The 17,625-nt window shown below is 44.8% G+C and overlaps 1 protein-coding gene and 1 pseudogene across 1 annotated transcript; one reads left to right on the top strand and one right to left on the bottom strand.

The window, feature by feature from the left end:
* Positions 1-3,628: 3,628 nt before the first annotated feature.
* Positions 3,629-10,120, bottom strand: LOC134729957 (nuclear receptor-binding factor 2-like; annotated as a pseudogene).
* Positions 9,725-16,189, top strand: XCR1 (X-C motif chemokine receptor 1). Its single transcript, XM_055109783.2, has 2 exons — positions 9,725-9,923; positions 11,041-16,189. The coding sequence occupies exon 2, from the start codon at positions 11,072-11,074 to the stop codon at positions 12,071-12,073; it is 1,002 nt and encodes a 333-aa protein (XP_054965758.1). The 5' UTR covers positions 9,725-9,923; positions 11,041-11,071; the 3' UTR covers positions 12,074-16,189.
* Positions 16,190-17,625: the final 1,436 nt, after the last annotated feature.

Here is a 17,625-nt window from a genome sequence, read left to right as displayed (position 1 = left end):
AGCCAGATACTGGGAGAAAATATTTGAAAAAAATTTTGGATATAGGACTTATATCCAAAATATACAAAGAACTCTTAGAACTCAATGATAAGAAAACAATCCAATTTAGAAAATGGACAAAATATCTAAACAGACCACCACAGATGATAGACAGATTCGAAATTGCATATGAAAAGATGCTCAACATCATATGTCATTATAGAATTACAAATTAAAATGTCAGTGAGGTACCCCATGCACGTATTAGAATGGATACATTTTTTAGAACCTGACATCAAATGCTAATGTGAATGTGGATGTCTAGCAATGAGAATGCTCATTCATTGATGATGGAAGTGCAAAATGATCCAGCCACTTTGGAAGACAGTTTTACAGTTTATTACAAAGCTAAACATAGTCTTATTGTTACAAGATCTTTGGGGGGTCTCTTTTCTGGCTGGAAACCTGTGGCCAGTGGTGCCTTTGCCCAAGTTTTCCTCAGGCCCACTGGGCTTATCCTGCTCACTCAGCCTGGCAGGCTGCACTAGGCTCACACTACCAGTCTGTATCCCATGCCTCCAAGGGAGACTGTGAGTCAGGCATGAAGTGGCAAGGGCTGTGTGAGCAAGTGTGGGGTCCAGCATTGCACAGTGAGACACGCCAGCTATGCTGTGGGGTGGGCAGCTCCAGGTGCCAGCCTGGGTGCTGGCTCTCTGTGAAGCTATGGCTGGACCAGATGCACCACAAGCAGCTTCCCCTGCTAGCGTAAGGGAATGCAGTGGTACACGGAAACTTAGAGATGCTAGGAACCACAAGGCCCCAAAGAGGAAGTCATGGTCCTAGCTTGGGGAGCACCCCAGGTCTGGGATCCCCAAAGGACCACAGCTTTTCTCTCCTCTTCGCCCATGTGGCAAGCAGGGGGCATGTGTTACAGTTCTTTTAGCGTCACCATTTGGTGGGTCCAAAGTTCTTGTCCTGCAAACCAGAAGAATGAAGTATGCAGAGAAGTGCAGCATGAACAAGATGAAGAGCTTTATCAAGCAATAGAACAGCTCAGAGAAGACTCACAGTGCATAGCTCCTTTCTGCAGCCAGGGTGTCCCAATGAGTGTTCAGCTCCTACCAGAGAGGAGATGCTGGAGTGGGAAGCTCCTCTCTGCAGGCAGGTTATCCCATTGTCTCTGCAGCTCTCAGCAGAGAGGAGGCCCTAGAGTGGGTAGCCTCTCTTAGACAGGTCATCCCATCATCTCTTCGTCATCTCTCCATCCTCTTCCCAAATCTGGCTGAGTCCAGGGTTTTTATGGGCAGCAGAGGGGAGAAAGTCCATGGGTGGCCATGGGCCAGAACAAGGAAAGGCACCAAAATGTCCCCCTGTGGTTCGTGGGACTGTCAGCCCAGCCACCTGGCTTCAGGCCTTCCCCAGCTTGAAGGTGGGGCTTCACCAGGGACCTGGCCCTTTCTGCCCAGGAGCTTGTTCACCACCCACTACTGTTTATGGGACTCAGGCTGTTCATGCCAAGGGTTGCCTGCAGGCCAGCAATGAGCTGCCCTCAGCGCCCCCCTCCTCAGCCTTCCTCCTGTGCTCATCGGTGCCCAAAGTCCAGAGGGGGCCAAGGTGACAGGGCCTAGCATGTCAGCACTGCCCCAAGCACGCACACACCTGGCCAGGTTGCAACAGCACCCAAGCTTGGCCCCAACCTTACTCCAAGATCAGAGCAGGCAGTGACAGCGGGGAGAAGCCAAACAGCAGGAGCAGGTACTTCCAAGCCTGTGGGCAGGGGGGGACCTTCCCAGGCCCCCGACAGTGCAGAGATGCCTGGATCCATAGCCACAGCAGGGTGGCTGTAGCAGTGCCTTGGAGGGCGGGGCTCCTGCCTGTTCCTAGCTCCCAAGAGCACAGGGGTGCCCAAGTCACAGCCATGGCTTCAGCAGCTGCAGTTGTGCCTGGGGAGTTCCGTGTCCCACCAACTTCTAAGGGGCAGGGCTCCCATTTGTCCCCAGCTCCTGCCGGCTGTGTGGAGCATGCAGCCCCAGCCACACCTCCTCTCCGCATTTTCCCCACAGTGGTTCTGGGCAAGGTGCAGGTGGCGTGGTGGCCCTGGCCAACCCCGCACAAATGAACCTGACACTCCCAGGGCTAGCCCTGAAAGTCCCAGCTACATCTTTGGCCAGATATTCACTGGCTCCCAGAACATGGCAGGGAATGAGTTGAGGCTGCGGCAGAGGCTCCAGGCCTGAGAGTAGGTCCTGCCCGGCCATGCAAGGGTAGGGGTGGTGTGCAGTAAGCTGCCTCAGGGATGCAGGGCATGGGGATGCAGGGCACAGAGGTCCCACCACCCCCACTGCTGCTCCTGCAGCTGCTCCTGCCACCACCGCTCATGCCTCCCTGCTGCAGCTGGCATGATGGTAGCAGCTGCTCTGGATGGCCCACCACTGCCATTATTATCATATAATCCAATCACACTCCTAGTTATAATCGAGCTCAAAACTATGTGTAAACAAAAACCTGCATTCAAATACATATCGTGTATAAAATACTTTTTTATACATAGTGTATAGTGTATAAAGTATTTTTCATAATTTCAAAGAAATAGGATTAACCAAGATGTCCTTCAATAGGTGAAGGAATAAAAAAATCTGTGGTATTTCCATACAATAAACTCAAGAGATGCAGAATAAGCATTTAACAAAACCCAACACCATTTCATGATAAAAACACTCAACAAATTAGAAATAGAGGGGAATTTCCTTAATCTGATAAAAGGCATGTATTAAAAACCCACAATTAACATCATACTTGTAGTGAAAGACTAGAAGTTTTTCTCCTAAGATCATAAACAAGACAATGATGTCCATTGTCCTCTCCTATTTGACATTGCATTGGTGGTTCCAGCCAGGACAACTAAACACGGTGGGGGGAAGAGTACCCAGATTGGAAAGGAAGAAGTGAAACTATTTCTATATGCAGATGTCATGACTTTATAGTACATAGAGAACTGAAAGAATCCACCAAAAACAAAAACAAAAACAAAAAACTATTAAAGCTAATAAATAAGCTCAGGGTACAAGATCAATATATAAAAATCAGTTGTATTTTTATACACTAGCAATGAACAATCTGAAAATGAAATTAACAAAACAATTCCATTTACAATAGCATAAAAATACTTAGGAATAAATTTAACCAAGAATGCACAAAATCTACTCACTGAAAACCACAAAACAATGTGGAAAAAAACTAAAGAAGACCTACGTAAATAGAAGGACTTTCAGTGTTCCCAGATTGGAAGACCCAATATTGTTAAAACGGCAATACTCCCCAAACTGATCTACAAATTCTAAGCAATTTCCATCAAAATTCTTTTAAAATTTCTTGATAGTGTCCTTTGACACACAAAAGTGTTGTAGGTTTTTTAGCCCTTGCATCTGGCTCTTTAATCCATTTTGAGTTAATTTTTGTATATGATGTGAGGTAAGAGTACAACTTTGTCTTGTATATGACTATCTAGTTTTCCTGGCACCATTTGTTAAGAAGAATATTCTTTTAACACTGAATGGCCTTGTAAATGGTCTTAATTTTTGACCCTTGTCAAAAATCAGTTGACAATCCCAGCACTTTGGGAGGCTGAGGCAAGCAGATCACTTGAGCCCAGGAGTTGAAGACCAGCCTGGGAAACATGGTAAAACCCTGTCTCTATAAAAATTAGCCAGGCATGTTGGTGTGCACCTGTAGTCCCAGCTACTCAGGAGGCTGAAGTAGGAGGATCACTTAGGCCTGGGAGATTGAAGCTGCAGTGAGCCATGATCGCACCACTACACTCCAGACTGGGCAACAGAGTGAGAACCTGTCTCAAAACAAACAAACAAAAAATCAATTGACCATAGATGTATGGCTTTCCCCATTGTATTTCATTGATCTATATGTCTCCAATCTTGAATAGAAGAAAGAACAAAGTTGGAGGATTTGTGATTTCAAAACTTACTACAAAGGTAATCAAAACTCTATGGTACTGACATAAGGATAGATGCAAAGACCAATGGAATATAACTGAAAGTTCAGAGCTAAGCCATAGCTATAAATCCCTATAATCTGACTAGGCAAGGATTTCTTAACTACAACAGCAAAATCACGAGCAACAAAAGAAATAATTTATAAATTAGATTTCGTGAAAGTTAAAAACAGGTCAGCCACGGTGGCTCAGGTCTATAATCTCAGAGCTTTGGGAGGCCAAGGCAGGAGGATCACTTGAGGCCAAGAGTCCAAGATTAGTCTGGGCAATATAGTGAGACCCTGTCTCTACAAAAAAATTAAAATAATTAGCTGGATGTGGTGCTGTGTATCTATAGTCTTAGCTACTTAGGAGGCTGAGGCGAGAGTATCTCTTGAGCTCCAGAGTTCAAGGCAATAGTGAGCTGATCATGCCACTGAATTCAGGCCTGGGTGACAGAGTGAGGGCCTGCCTCAAAAAAAAAAAAGGAAAGAAAAGAAAAAGAAAATGTAAAGCATTTGTGTGTCAAAGGGTATTATGAAGAATTAAAAAGGAACCCAAGGAATGAGATAAATTATTTTTAAATCATATCTCTGATAAGGATCTAGTATCCAGAATGTAGAAATAACTCTTACAATTTAATAATAAAAAGACTAATAACTCAAATTTTTAAAAGGCAAAGGTTCTGAATAGACACTTCTACAAAGAGATACACAAATGACCAATACACATATAAAAAGATGCTCAACATCTTTATTCATTAAGGATGTGGAAAAACTGTCTCCTACTGTTGCAGCTGTTTCACTCCTGTTGTTTGGTGAGGGGGAGGGAGTGTTACAGCTCTTTTACTCCCCCCACTGGTGAGCTCCAAGTTCTTGTCCCACGACCAAGAAAAATAAGGCACACAGACACTGGAGAGTGAAGAAGGCAGAGTTGGATTTATTAAGCCACAGAAAAGCTCTCAGCAAAGAGAGGGGACCCAAAAGAGGGTTGCTAGCTATAAGGCTGAGTCACAGGTTTTTACAGGCTTAGAATGAGGAAATACGTGCTGATTGGTTTATGGGTAGGCTTGGAAAAAGCACCACTCAGGAAGAGGTACAATAGTGTAAAGAACCAATTGGGGGCTGAAGTGAAAGCTTGGCCTGAGACCTTGGCCCAGGACCAATCAGAGGCTGAAGTGACGTTACACTTTATGCAAATGAAAATTTGGCGAGCAGCTCATCACAGAAAGGTAGGTATATGTTAAACAGGTAAAAGGTAAGGACCGATCGGGAGGAAGCATGTGAAATGAGACAAAGGCGTGCCAAGGAGAGGGATATATGTTCAAAAAAGGAGTGGAATTTGTTCATCTGGATTCACAGAGTAGGTGTTTCTATTCAAACATGCAGGCTCTTTTCTTTATCCAGGGCTTGCAGCTTGATTTTCAGGCTGTTCTTGGTTTGAAGGAGTTCCACCAAGGATCCACCCTAACTGCCTGCCTGACTGGCTTCTTCCTTCCTCCTCTCTCACTAGCTGTCCCCCTCTGGCCCCCTGGCTCTCTCTGAGACTCCTCCCATCCTCCTCCTCCAGCCTTCTGGGCAGGACAGGTGTTTCAGTTTCTTTAAGTGAAATATGAAACAGAGAAGCACCATTTCTGCCTCAAGACGCATGTAAAGAGGTGTAGATTCAGGTGAGTTCCTTTACAAACATTTTAAACTTATGTTTTCCTCTAATTGTAACAGCCTATATCAGGAGTTCTTAAGCTTTGCTGCACATCAGAACCACCTGGAGGGCTAGTAAATACGCTGATTCCTGAGCTACCTCTGAAGGCTCTGATTCCTTTGGTATAGGGATTTCCCAAGAATCTGCATTCTTTTCAGAAAAGCTGATCTGGGCTGGGCGCAGTGGCTCATGCCTGTAATTCCAGCACTTTGGGAGGCCAAGGCTGGCAGATTTCTTGAGTCCAGGAGTTCCTTACCTAACATGATGAGACCCTATCTCTGCAAAAAATACCCCAAAAAAATTAGCTAGGTGTGGTAGCACACATCTGTACTACCAGCTACTCAGGAGGCTAAGGTGAGGGGATCACTTGAGCTCAGGAGGTTGAGATGTGATCACACCACTGCATTCCAGCATGGGTGATAGGGCGAGACCCTGTCAAAAAAAAAAAATCAAAGAAGAAAAATTGGCTGGGCGCGGTGGCTCCCACCTGTAATCCCAGCACTTTGGGAGGCCGAGGCAGGTGGATCATGAGGTCAGGAGATTGAGACCATCCTGGCTAACACGGTGAAACCCCGTCTCTACTAAAAATACAAAAAAATAGCCAGGTGTGGTGACGGGCGCCTGTAGTCCTAGCTACTTGGGAGGCTGATTCAGGAGAATGGCATGAATCTGGGAGACGGAGCTTGCAGTGAGCCAAGATCACACCACTGCACTCCAGACTAGGGGACAGAACGAGACTCCATCTCAAAAAAAAAAAAAAGAAGAAGAAGAAAAATGGATCTGGGAACCATACTTTGAGTAGACCTAACATATAAATAATATTTTTCTTATGCTGAAAGAAGTAGAGAGGTTTATTTGGCTATATATCTTTATGTAAGGCCTTGTTATTACTGATGGTTGTATAATTTACAGCTGTCTTTCTCAATCTAAATTATATTACAGTCCAGAAAGCTAAATTCACTCCCTTAGAGTTGAGGTGGGCCACAGAGATGGGGAGGGAGAGAGACAACCAGCAAAAGGGAGCCAGGCCACTGAATGTAACTTGGAGAGGTTTGAGATTTGACATCATTTTCCTTTATCTCCAAAGGCTTCCAGGCCCAGAACATGACTGCCTCTGAAATTTTTGAGTAAATGAATTAATAACCAGCAAAAAAAATGATTTTTATAGATGTCCAATATCCCTTTTATTTCTAATTTGCTGAGAGTTTATATCATCAAAGGGTGTTGAGCTTTGTCAAATGCTTTTCTACATTTATCAGAAAAGATCATATAGTTTTTTTCTTTATTCTATTGATATGGTGACTTAAATTGATTTTCATGTATTAAAACGATCTCATATTTCTGGGATAAACTCAACTTGGTCATGTTATATTATTCTTTTAAAATGTATTGCTGGATTTGATCTGCCAATATTTCGTTAAGAATTTTTCTGTCTATGTTCATGAGGAATATTGTTCTGTAGTTTTCTCTTATTGTAATTTGTTGGTCTAATTTTGGTATCAGGGTTATTCTGGCCTCATAAAAGGAGCTAGAAAATATTCCATCCTTTATTTCTATTTCTTATAGTTTGTGTAAAACTGGTGTTATTTCTTCCCCAAATGTTTAAAAAAATCACTAGAAAAATCCTCTAGTTCTAAAGTTTTCTTTGTGGTAAGGATTTATATAGTTAATTATATTTCTATAACAAATGTAGGGCTATTCACATTTGCCATATCATCCCATGTCAGTTTTGATATGTTGCATGTTAAAAGAAATTCATCCATTTCATTTAAGTTGTTGGATTTTTTAACATAAAATTGATCATAATATTTATTTGTTATTCTTGTAAAGTCTATAAGATCTGTAACATATTTCTCTTTGTTCTCAATGAATCTAGATAAGGCTTCATCAATTTTTTGGTCTTTCTCTCTCTCTCTCTCTTTTTCTTTCTTTCTTTTGAGACAGGGTCTTGCTCTGACACCCAGACTGGAATGCAGTGGCGCCATTATAGCTCACTGCAGCCTGAAACTCCTGGCCTCAAGGGATTCTCCTGCCTCAGCCTTTCAAAGCATTGGAATTATAGGCATGAGCCACTGCTCCTTGCTGATTTTATCAATGTATTTAAATGTTGTCAAACAACCAATTTTGATCTTGTTCATTTTATTTTCTATTTTATTTTTTCTGCTTTTATTTTTATTAATGCCTTCCTTCTACTTTAATTAGCTCTTCTATTTCTAGCTTATGTCACTGATTTAAGTCTTAGATTTTAGACGTTTATTCTTTCTAATACACGCATTTAAAGCTATAAATTTCTCTCCAAGTACTGCTTTAGTTGCATTTCATGAATTCTGATATGTGGTATTTTCATTATTATCAATGCAAAATATTTTATACTTTGCCTTTTGATTTCTTCTTTGACTCAGATTCTAGAAGTCAGTTGGGTTTTTTTAATAAAACACAATTACTTTATTGATTTCTTACAATCAAATACTGCCAACTAGCATTACTTCCACTCATGCATCATTAAAAACAAAGGATATTTCCTCCTTGGTATTTTCAAATGATGCATTATACAATAAACAAAATTAGAACTTAAAATGCACCCTGATTAATCATGTAAACTGGTAATTTGTTTAAAAAAGCATAACTAACAATTAAGGTGTATATCTTACAACTAACAAATAAGGTGTGTATCTTACTCACCTTATTTAAACAAAATGGGCATTAACAAAATGCATACAGTCAATACATGATAGAAAGCATGTTTCAAATACAAGGCAGCCCCTTGGGCCACCATATTATTTAGGTTTTGCATTATCATTTATGACATTATAGATTAATTACACATAACATATTTTATACATTTTAACCCTGAAGATAAGAAAAATAATTGTTGCTTGAAAAAAATTATTCCAAGTAGCCATTTGGTTTGTATCAGCAGAAACTGAACCTCCATGAGTTTAGTGTCTATCAAGTTGGAATCATTAGCTCAAGTCAGTGAATGAGATATGCAACGCATTTCACAGTGACTGTTTCCCAAGTCCTGGCAATGCCTATTCTCCCACAGTCCACCAGATGATGAAACATTTCCGGGACCAGGATGCCCCTTCTACGTGGTTTTCCCTTTTCATATATATATATATATTTTTTTTTTTTTTTTGCTGGATTAACTATTACTGTATTATTTCCTCTTCTCCCCTCTTCTGTGGCCTTCCATTTTAATTATTCATAAATCCTTTCAGAATATTCTCAGGGAGATCCATAAGGGGAAGTTCTGGAGATGTAAAATCCAAGGGAGGAAGACTGGGGATTGGAATGTCCTTGGCTTTCCCGGCATTTGCTGCAAACTTCTGCCAGGTTGAGGAGGCTGTAGCAGTTTCTGAATGTGGCGGCAAGCTCCGTAATTCTGACGTTTCTACAAAATCAGCATCTACATCCAGCTCTTTTTCTACTGGACCTTTTTAGAAGTCTGGCCTTTTCAGCCTTTAGTTATTTTCTTTCCTTAATCTTTCATTCTCAGCCACAAGGAATTCCACATGCCTCTTCAAATCTGCAATTTTGGTTGCCTACTCCTCTATAATTGTTTTATCATCTTCTGGGGCTTTGCTTCCAATACATGGCTCTGCTGGCTCACTCTTTTGGTGAAGTAAATATAGTAGTGTGTTTGGATCCCTGTCAAAGATCCCCTGAATCTCAGGCAGGCGTTTCTCTGAAGAAGGGCTGTACTTCTGAGAAAGGGGGCTCTGGCCCTCCGCATCCTCGGCAGAGAGTTTGTGAGATGCCTGAAGATGGGCAGCTACATCCTTGTCTGTGTTCTGCTAGGCTTTCAATCTTTCCTCACGCTGGGCCCTTTTCCATCTCTCTTGGATGAGGAGGAGCTGTTTCATGTGGCTATCCCTTTGCAATTCCAGTGAAAGATGAGCCTGCTCAGATTGTGTCAGCTTCATGGCTTCAGAAAGATATGCCGCAGCCTTTTTGTGACAAGAAATCGCCTCTTCGTATTTGCCTGCAGCTAATAAACGGTCGGCTCGTCTGCTCTGCTGATGAGCCAGGTTGAGGGGTCCTTCCATTACTTCCATAGACAGCAGCAGCCTTAGGAAGGGGAGCGGTGGGGCCAGGGAACATGGAGGGGACCGCAGGGGAGCACGACGCAGCCGCGTCCTCTCTGGGCGCAGAGGGAGCAACAATCTCGCCACTTCCTCCTCAGGCCCCGCGCCACGGGCCCGCCCCCTGCGCCGCCGCGACCCCGCACGGCGCCATGGCGTCACACGCTCTGGTGTTTTTAAAATTATTTCCAAATTATTGAAGCTTTTCTTGATATCTTGTTATTGATTTGTAATTCCTTTTGGGTCTTTTATATAACTTTTCTTTCTCTGCTGAGACTTTCTATCTCTCCTTTCATTATGAATATAGTTTCCTTTATTTCCTTGGGAACAGGTATAATAGTTAGTTACATTTTGATACATATTTACAAATTCCAACATGTGGCCCCTCTCACAGGCAGCTGCTTGATTGTCTTTTCTTTTGAGTATGGGTCATGTTTTCCTATTTCTTTATATGCTGAGTAATTTTGGATTGTGTCCTAAACATTGTTATGTTGTGTAGACTCTGGATTTTGTTTCATTTTTCTGAAAAGTGTTGATTGGTTATTTGGTGTTTGTCTTAACAAGCATTTAAGTTTTATAAATAAAAAATATAATTCTAAGCCTCACAACTAACTGAATGGACTCCTCAGCCAAGGAAGGGCATTCTAAAGAAATATTAGTTCAGGCCATGATGGGAATAGGTAGTCATACATGCCTCATTATACTCTCCTCCTTTTGTAATTCAGCATAGCTGACCAGCATTAACATTAAAGCAGCCCTTAAGCCTGATAGAATAGACTCTTTGTAGCAATAAGATACCAACATGACAGATAGGAATATTTTGAAATGGTCTTGCAAAGCTATCTCTTGTGGGGAAAATACACTCTGTAGAGAATCCCCTTCCCATTCCAGGTCTTTTCTCTGATCCAGGAGAGAATTAACTAAGAGTCTGGCATCTTTTTTGGGTTTTTTGTTTGTTTTTGAAACATGGTTTTTCTCTGTCACCTAGGTTTAGGTGCAGTGGCGTGATCACAGCTCTCTGCAGTCTCGCCCTCCTGGGCTCAAGCAATCTTTCCCCACCCCCCAGTTTCCTGAGTAGCTGGGACTATAGGCATGCGTCACCACACCCGGGTAATTTTTAAATTTTTTGTAGAGACAGGGGTGTCACTATATTGCCTGGGATGGTCTCAAACTCCTGGGGTCAAGCAATCCTCTCCCTTTGGCCTTTCCAAAGTGCTAGGATTACAGGTGTTAGCCACTGTACCCAGCCACCACATGGCTTTAAACTCCATGTCTCTATCATTTCAGATGCTCTAAACGTCCCTGCCATCTGGTCCAGATGGAGTCCTCAGGCAACCCAGAGAGCACCACCTTTTTTTACTATGACCTTCAGAGCCAGCCGTGTGAGAACCAGGCCTGGGTCTTTGCTACCCTCGCCACCACCGTCCTGTACTGCCTGGTGTTTCTCCTCAGCCTAGTGGGCAACAGCCTGGTCCTGTGGGTCCTGGTGAAGTATGAGAGCCTGGAGTCCCTCACCAACGTCTTCATCCTCAACCTGTGCCTCTCAGACCTGGTGTTCGCCTGCTTGTTGCCTGTGTGGATCTCCCCATACCACTGGGGCTGGGTGCTGGGAGACTTCCTCTGCAAACTCCTCAATATGATCTTCTCCATCAGCCTCTACAGCAGCATCTTCTTCCTGACCATCATGACCATCCACCGCTACCTGTCGGTAGTGAGCCCCCTCTCCACCCTGCGCGTCCCCACCCTCCGCTGCCGGGTGCTGGTGACCATGGCTGTGTGGGTAGCCAGCATCCTGTCCTCCATCCTCGACACCATCTTCCACAAGGTGCTTTCTTCGGGCTGTGATTATTCCGAACTCACGTGGTACCTCACCTCCGTCTACCAGCACAACCTCTTCTTCCTGCTGTCCCTGGGGATTATCCTGTTCTGCTATGTGGAGATCCTCAGGACCCTGTTCCGCTCACGCTCCAAGCGGCGCCACCGCACGGTCAAGCTCATCTTCGCCATCGTGGTGGCCTACTTCCTCAGCTGGGGTCCCTACAACTTCACCCTGTTTCTGCAGACGCTGTTTCGGACCCAGATCATCCGGAGCTGCGAGGCCAAACAGCAGCTAGAATACGCCCTGCTCATCTGCCGCAACCTCGCCTTCTCCCACTGCTGCTTTAACCCGGTGCTCTATGTCTTCGTGGGGGTCAAGTTCCGCACACACCTGAAACATGTCCTCCGGCAGTTCTGGTTCTGCCGGCTGCAGGCACCCAGCCCAGCCCCGATCCCCCACTCCCCTGGTGCCTTCGCCTATGAGGGCGCCTCCTTCTACTGAGGGGCCTGTGGCGGTGCAGGCGCAGGTGCAGGTGGACAGGGACTGGAATGGGGGTCATGGAGAAGCGGGCCTGGAAGGAGCATTGCAGAACACAGCAGGGTGGAGACGTCTCCTCCGCTGCAGGCGTGCAGTGAAGATCATTCATTACACCAGTGGGTCCCGCCAGCCTCTCATCTGCGGGAAAGTGGCTTCCTACCTGGGAATTTTATACTGCCATCCAAAAAAACATTTCTTGAACTCTGAGTTCATCTTGCACGCTCCTTCATTTAGACATGTGTTTCTAATCACTGTTTAGTTCAGAAGGTTCTAAGACATGAAAGGATTCTGGGAAAGGTGCTTCCTTGGAGACTTCACAGGGCCTAAAGCTCGTTGTGTGTGATAACTGCACGATGCTGACAAGACAGTGCCTCCCTTCCCTGACTGTAGGGTCGTCCCTACTGGTTTATTCACTTTGGAGGCGCCTGGCTCCGTATTCCTCAGGTACTGCTGGATGAGGCTGTCTGGAAGACAAAAGTCGCCATACCCTGAGATAAGCAGTCATGTTGATATCTGGATTCTAAAAATCCACAACTAGACTGGAGAAATGTTCTGTATCCTGGATCCAAGTCCTAGCCCACAAACTGGCCCTTAAAAATTTAGCTCATAAATATTTGATTGAAGGAATGAATTTAATAAGTGCTACCTTCTGCACTAAGTATTTATTCAGAGAATACAAAGATGAATGAGATACAGTTGCTACCCTCCAGGGGCCAACAGCCCAGCCCCAAAGGCTCACCTACCTTGGTGAACACCCACCTTGGTGAAGGCATCTAGGGTGGACTCCTCCAACATCTCATCCTTCCCAGGTGGATAGTGAGCTGACTTCAGATTTATCACTTTGTACCTAAAGTGTCCTCCTCCTATTTGGTTGATGGTGCTAGCTTCCCCCCACCCACCCACACTCCAAACCTCAAGTCCTCTTGGAGGCCTGTGTTTTCTTTTCCTCAACTCCCACAGCCAGGTCCAAATGACTATGCCTGTCTAGTGGCTTTCAGAGTTGACTCATTCTTGCCATTGCATGCCCATGGTTTCATCCCTGAAACAGGGCCTCACTTCCTTGGCATCTCCCCACTGCTCCTCTCTTTCCCCACGAGGCTGCCCTCTGCCCTTACACCAGGTGCTTCAAAACCCTTAGTGGCTCCTCATTACTTACAAATGAAGTCCATACACTTTAGCAAGGCTTTCAAGGCCTCCACAATCCAATGCCAGCCAACTTTTCCATTCTTATTCCACTCTAAGCCTCCTCCCCACAGCAGCTTGGGATCCAACCCCAAAACACCACTGGCCTTCTTTCAGACAGATATCTCCCCAGTACCCTACCTCTAGGCATTTGTCATGCTGTCACCTGGGCCTGGAACATGTTCTAGCTGACAGGCCAGCTTCTCCAGGAAGCCCTCCCCAATCTGCAAATTAGAACACTCTCTGGGTTGTCGTGGGATTCTGCTTGTCCCCTCTAAAATAAAACAACCTTGTGTTGTAGTTACACACATGCAATGTATTATCTCCCTGCCCCATCAGGCTGCAAGCTGCTTGAGGGCAGGAACCTGGTCTTGAACCCCAGTGTTCTATCACTGTGTGCTCAGTGGGAGCAAAGAATCAACAGCTGTTATTATCCTTCAGATTTATGCTTCTTGGGGAGCCATGCCCTGGGGCACACTTTACCTTCTTTGTCCCAGGCTGCTTCTCTATAAATATTAACCTTTCTTTCCTAGTCTACACTCTCAGAGAGTAGTAGAAAGAGAGTAGGGTGTAGTAGTAGAGAGATTGCTTATCTCTCTCTGTGGCGATGGCTATGCTTCACCTTGCCTTCTAGTTCATGGTACGCATCCCTGCCTCTCACACTGGCCCATTGCTTCACACCCAAGGGCATAAATAAAAGCCACTCTCTAAACTTTGCCATGCCACAAAGACCTGGGCCCAATCTGTGAACCTGATTCGGCTCTGGCGTGGGGATTTGGAAAAGCTTCCCATGTGATTCTGACATGCACCTCCATTAGGTATATTTGGCTGCAACTTTTTTTAAAAATGAGGAGTCCAGAGTCTTCTACAGTCCCTTGAGCAGGGATTTGCACACAGAAGACACTCAATATCTTGTTATTGAATAAAGTAGATACCAATATAGCCCTCTGGCCAACCTAGAGAGAGCTTGTAAGGCATTTCCCCTTCAGTTCCAGATGCAACTTGAATGATCTATTTGCCAATGGGGCAGTAGATCTGGAGGAGTTTATCAGTCTAGGGAAGAGCCAGGGCCTAGTTTTAATAATGAGGCCAGTAGCACCTGCTGGACAGGGCTGGGCGGCATACCAGTGAAGGGAAGGGGCTCCCATGGACCTACCTGCCAGCCTACAGGTGGGGCCACTACTCACCACCGATGGGAGAAACAGCATAAGGAAGAGATAATGAGGTAGTTTGTGGTATCAGAGCTAAGCCTATGGGCTTCTAGTTGGCCTAATCTTTCAAACACAGTTTCACACTGATTCTTAACATTTTGTTCAACTTTTACTCAGAGGGCAGGCTGAGCCAGGGAGCAAAAAGGCAAAGGACTCCTACTCACATACCCACTTAGCAAAACCAAAGCACCTTGGGCTTTGAACCCACCCTTCTTAGAAGGCAGGTTTGGGGGTTGAGGCCCCTTGAGAAGCTCACTTCACCCTCTCCCCATGCCATCCCATTCCTACCCATCCCAAGATGCTTCTCTTGTATTTCTTTCAGCACATCCAGCCATCTCCCTGGGAGCGTTTCATATCTGACTCTTTATACTTCCAGTGATGTTTTGGCATCCCTAATAGACTGGCTCCCAAGGCAGTCTTTAATCAGGAGTCTTCCCCTAATCTAGCTCCTCAAGAACCCAAGGGAAGAGGCACAAAGAGAAGTATGAATAGGAAGATAGAAGGGTAACCCAGTCAGAGAGGGAGTGGCGGATGAGACTGCTGAAAAGGAGTTGCCAGAGAGTTGCACACCATGAGCCACGCTGTCTGTCCCTGACCACAACCTCCACTGGCCACCACCTCCTGGGCTTCCCCTCCCTCCACCCACAGAAACCACTGCTCAATCTCAACTGGACTCTTGCAGGCCTATCTCTCCCTCCAAACAGAGGTGTCCTGGACACAGAGCTGCAGACCTCTAACCACTCCTGGAATATAAAAAAACCCACGGTGGTTCTACAGCATTTACACCTCCAGTTTCCCTCAGACAGAATCCAGAAGAGAAGAACCTCGCTGATCTCTGAGCAGAGCATGTCTCCAAGCTCAGGCCAGCCCCAGACCTCCAATGGCCTCAACTGGAGTGGAAATCCCTCAAAGGCACAAACCCAGTTCCTACCATCTCCCTCAGTGCCTGGCAATGTTTGTGGTTGGTTGAGTGAGTTAACAGGAGACCATCTTTTGGCTTTTTTTCTCCCTCTGTTTTCTCTTACTATACTTGCCTACATCTCATCTTCTGGTCAACACCAGGTACTCACCCCATGAGCTTCTTGTGAACTCGTCTGGGGCCCACCGGCCTAAACATCATCTTTTTTGTTTGGAATTAAGCTTTGTTGAACTTCTCACAGGTTTCATTTGTGCAAATGCCTGTGATGGGACAAAAAAGTTTGCAAACATGGAAACCTGGTCTAAAGATGTCCAAAGTAAACTGTCTGTGGAGTCGAATGACATTTGAGCCCTGGACCTAAACTCCAAATCCAAGCTCTTTCCCACTGTGACCTTGGGCCTCTCAAGGCTCAGTTTCCTCACCTATAAACTGTAGAGAAGCCAATAACAGACTCACCCACACTATGAGGCTGTGCATGAAGTCATGTATGTAAAACTACTTGCTTTGTTGATCATTCTGTCCCAGATAAGTATGAATTATTATGCATCATTTCATTAAACAAGAAAGCTTCGCTGTGTTAATATGCACAAGTAAAAGATTAGCATGTATTGTCTTACCTTTGGCTGGCTGTCTTAGTCAGTTCGGGCTGCTATGACAAATACCATTAACTGGGTGGCAAACACTCAGCCCATAGCATTGATTATGTCCCCTCATTTCTACCAAGAGCATATAGGTTCTTAAAAGTCTTCTACTTATGGAGGATCTGGGTTAGGGATTCAGGATTGGAGAACAAAGTGTGGAAAAAGGCCTGTGTGAGTCAGGGTGGTGGGAAACTGGCTCAATTTAGAACTTAGGTGAAATTGTCCAGGAGACCAAGTCTATCTTGAATGCTCTGTGACTCAATTTCCTATCCCCATTTCTCCCCTGGCTTGACACCCAAGTCTTCTGTCTCCAAGTCCAAGGCTTTTATTTTCTGTATTATAAAATATTTGGGTCTGAACAGGGACCGTTCAGAAATACAGTCCTACAATCAGAAGATATGATACTATTATTGACTGGAAATTTCAGGCATGCTGAAAACTTGGTGGGAGATACTTGGGGGTTTCAGGGAAGATTGGGAAGGGTAAGAGGGATTATCCTAACTCTTCACCAACTTATTCTGAGCACAGAGCTTTGCTCTCTACCTTAAGGCCAGCCCAGATCATAGATGTGGGGTTGCTGCAACCGCCCCCCCACATGTCCACTGGCCCCTCCACAAAAGGAAGTGAGACCAGAGGGATCAAAGAAAAACAAAGGAAGCCTGGTTCCTTGACTTTGACCATGTCAGAAAATCAGCGTTGAGCATCATTCATGGTTAGAAAGAAGAACTGGACAGTTGGATGGTTGCAGGAATGAGAAGGGAGAGAAGGGTGTGAGACAATGGCATGCAAACCTCCAGGCAACCCCTGGCTACTTTTGTGGAGTATTTTCCCAATGCAAGAGCAGAGCAAAGCCCATGTTGTGGAGAGTGAGACCACAAAGATGAATTGGCCCCACTCTCAAGTTGGCCACCCTTTAGTCATACCCATTTGAAGAAAAGTTCCCATAGGATTACTCCAGGCCCAAGAAATTCCTGTTCCTTTTCCCAGACCACCTTGCTGACCTCTCTTGACTGAAAGAAAATGACCTGGCTTGATTGTCCACACAACTGGGGATGCTCACTTTAAATGTATTATTAAAGCTCTTCCAAGGCACTTTGCAATGAACTGTGGGAATGTGGGGTAGGAGGTACCCACCTTTACCTGCTCCCACCCTCAACTTTGGTTGCAATTGGTTCAACGATATGCCAATATACAGTTTCCCAATAGTAAGGATAAATTGGGGGGCGGGGGTGGGGGAGGAAGAACCACTGGGCCCTGCTAATTTATCAAAGAATCTTCTGTTTACTTCAAAATTAGAGAAAAAAATACAAATCAGGCCCACTTTTCTGGCTGGGTCTTTAGCAAGTCACTTCCCCTCCTTTGAAGCTTATTTCTTCATCTTAACTAGAGAGGTTTGCACTCAGATCTATTCTTATGCTTAAAAACAAAGTCTATAGGTCTAAAATTTCATGGCTTACATTTTGATGAAGTTCTTCAGGGGATACAAATCTGTAGCTTAGGGCAGGTTACAGGTTGAATTGTGTCATCCTCTGCCCCCAGATTCATATGTTCAACTCCTAACCC

This window comes from Pan paniscus, chromosome 2 (assembly GCF_029289425.2).
Source record: "Pan paniscus chromosome 2, NHGRI_mPanPan1-v2.0_pri, whole genome shotgun sequence".
Lineage (NCBI taxonomy): Eukaryota > Metazoa > Chordata > Mammalia > Primates > Hominidae > Pan > Pan paniscus.
This window is presented reverse-complemented; position numbering and strand designations above follow the sequence as displayed.

What these genes read in the sequence shown, in the direction of transcription:
- XCR1 (XM_055109783.2), top strand. Translation starts at nt 11,072, where the DNA reads ATGGAGTCCTCAGGCAACCCAGAGAGCACCACCTTTTTTTACTATGAC.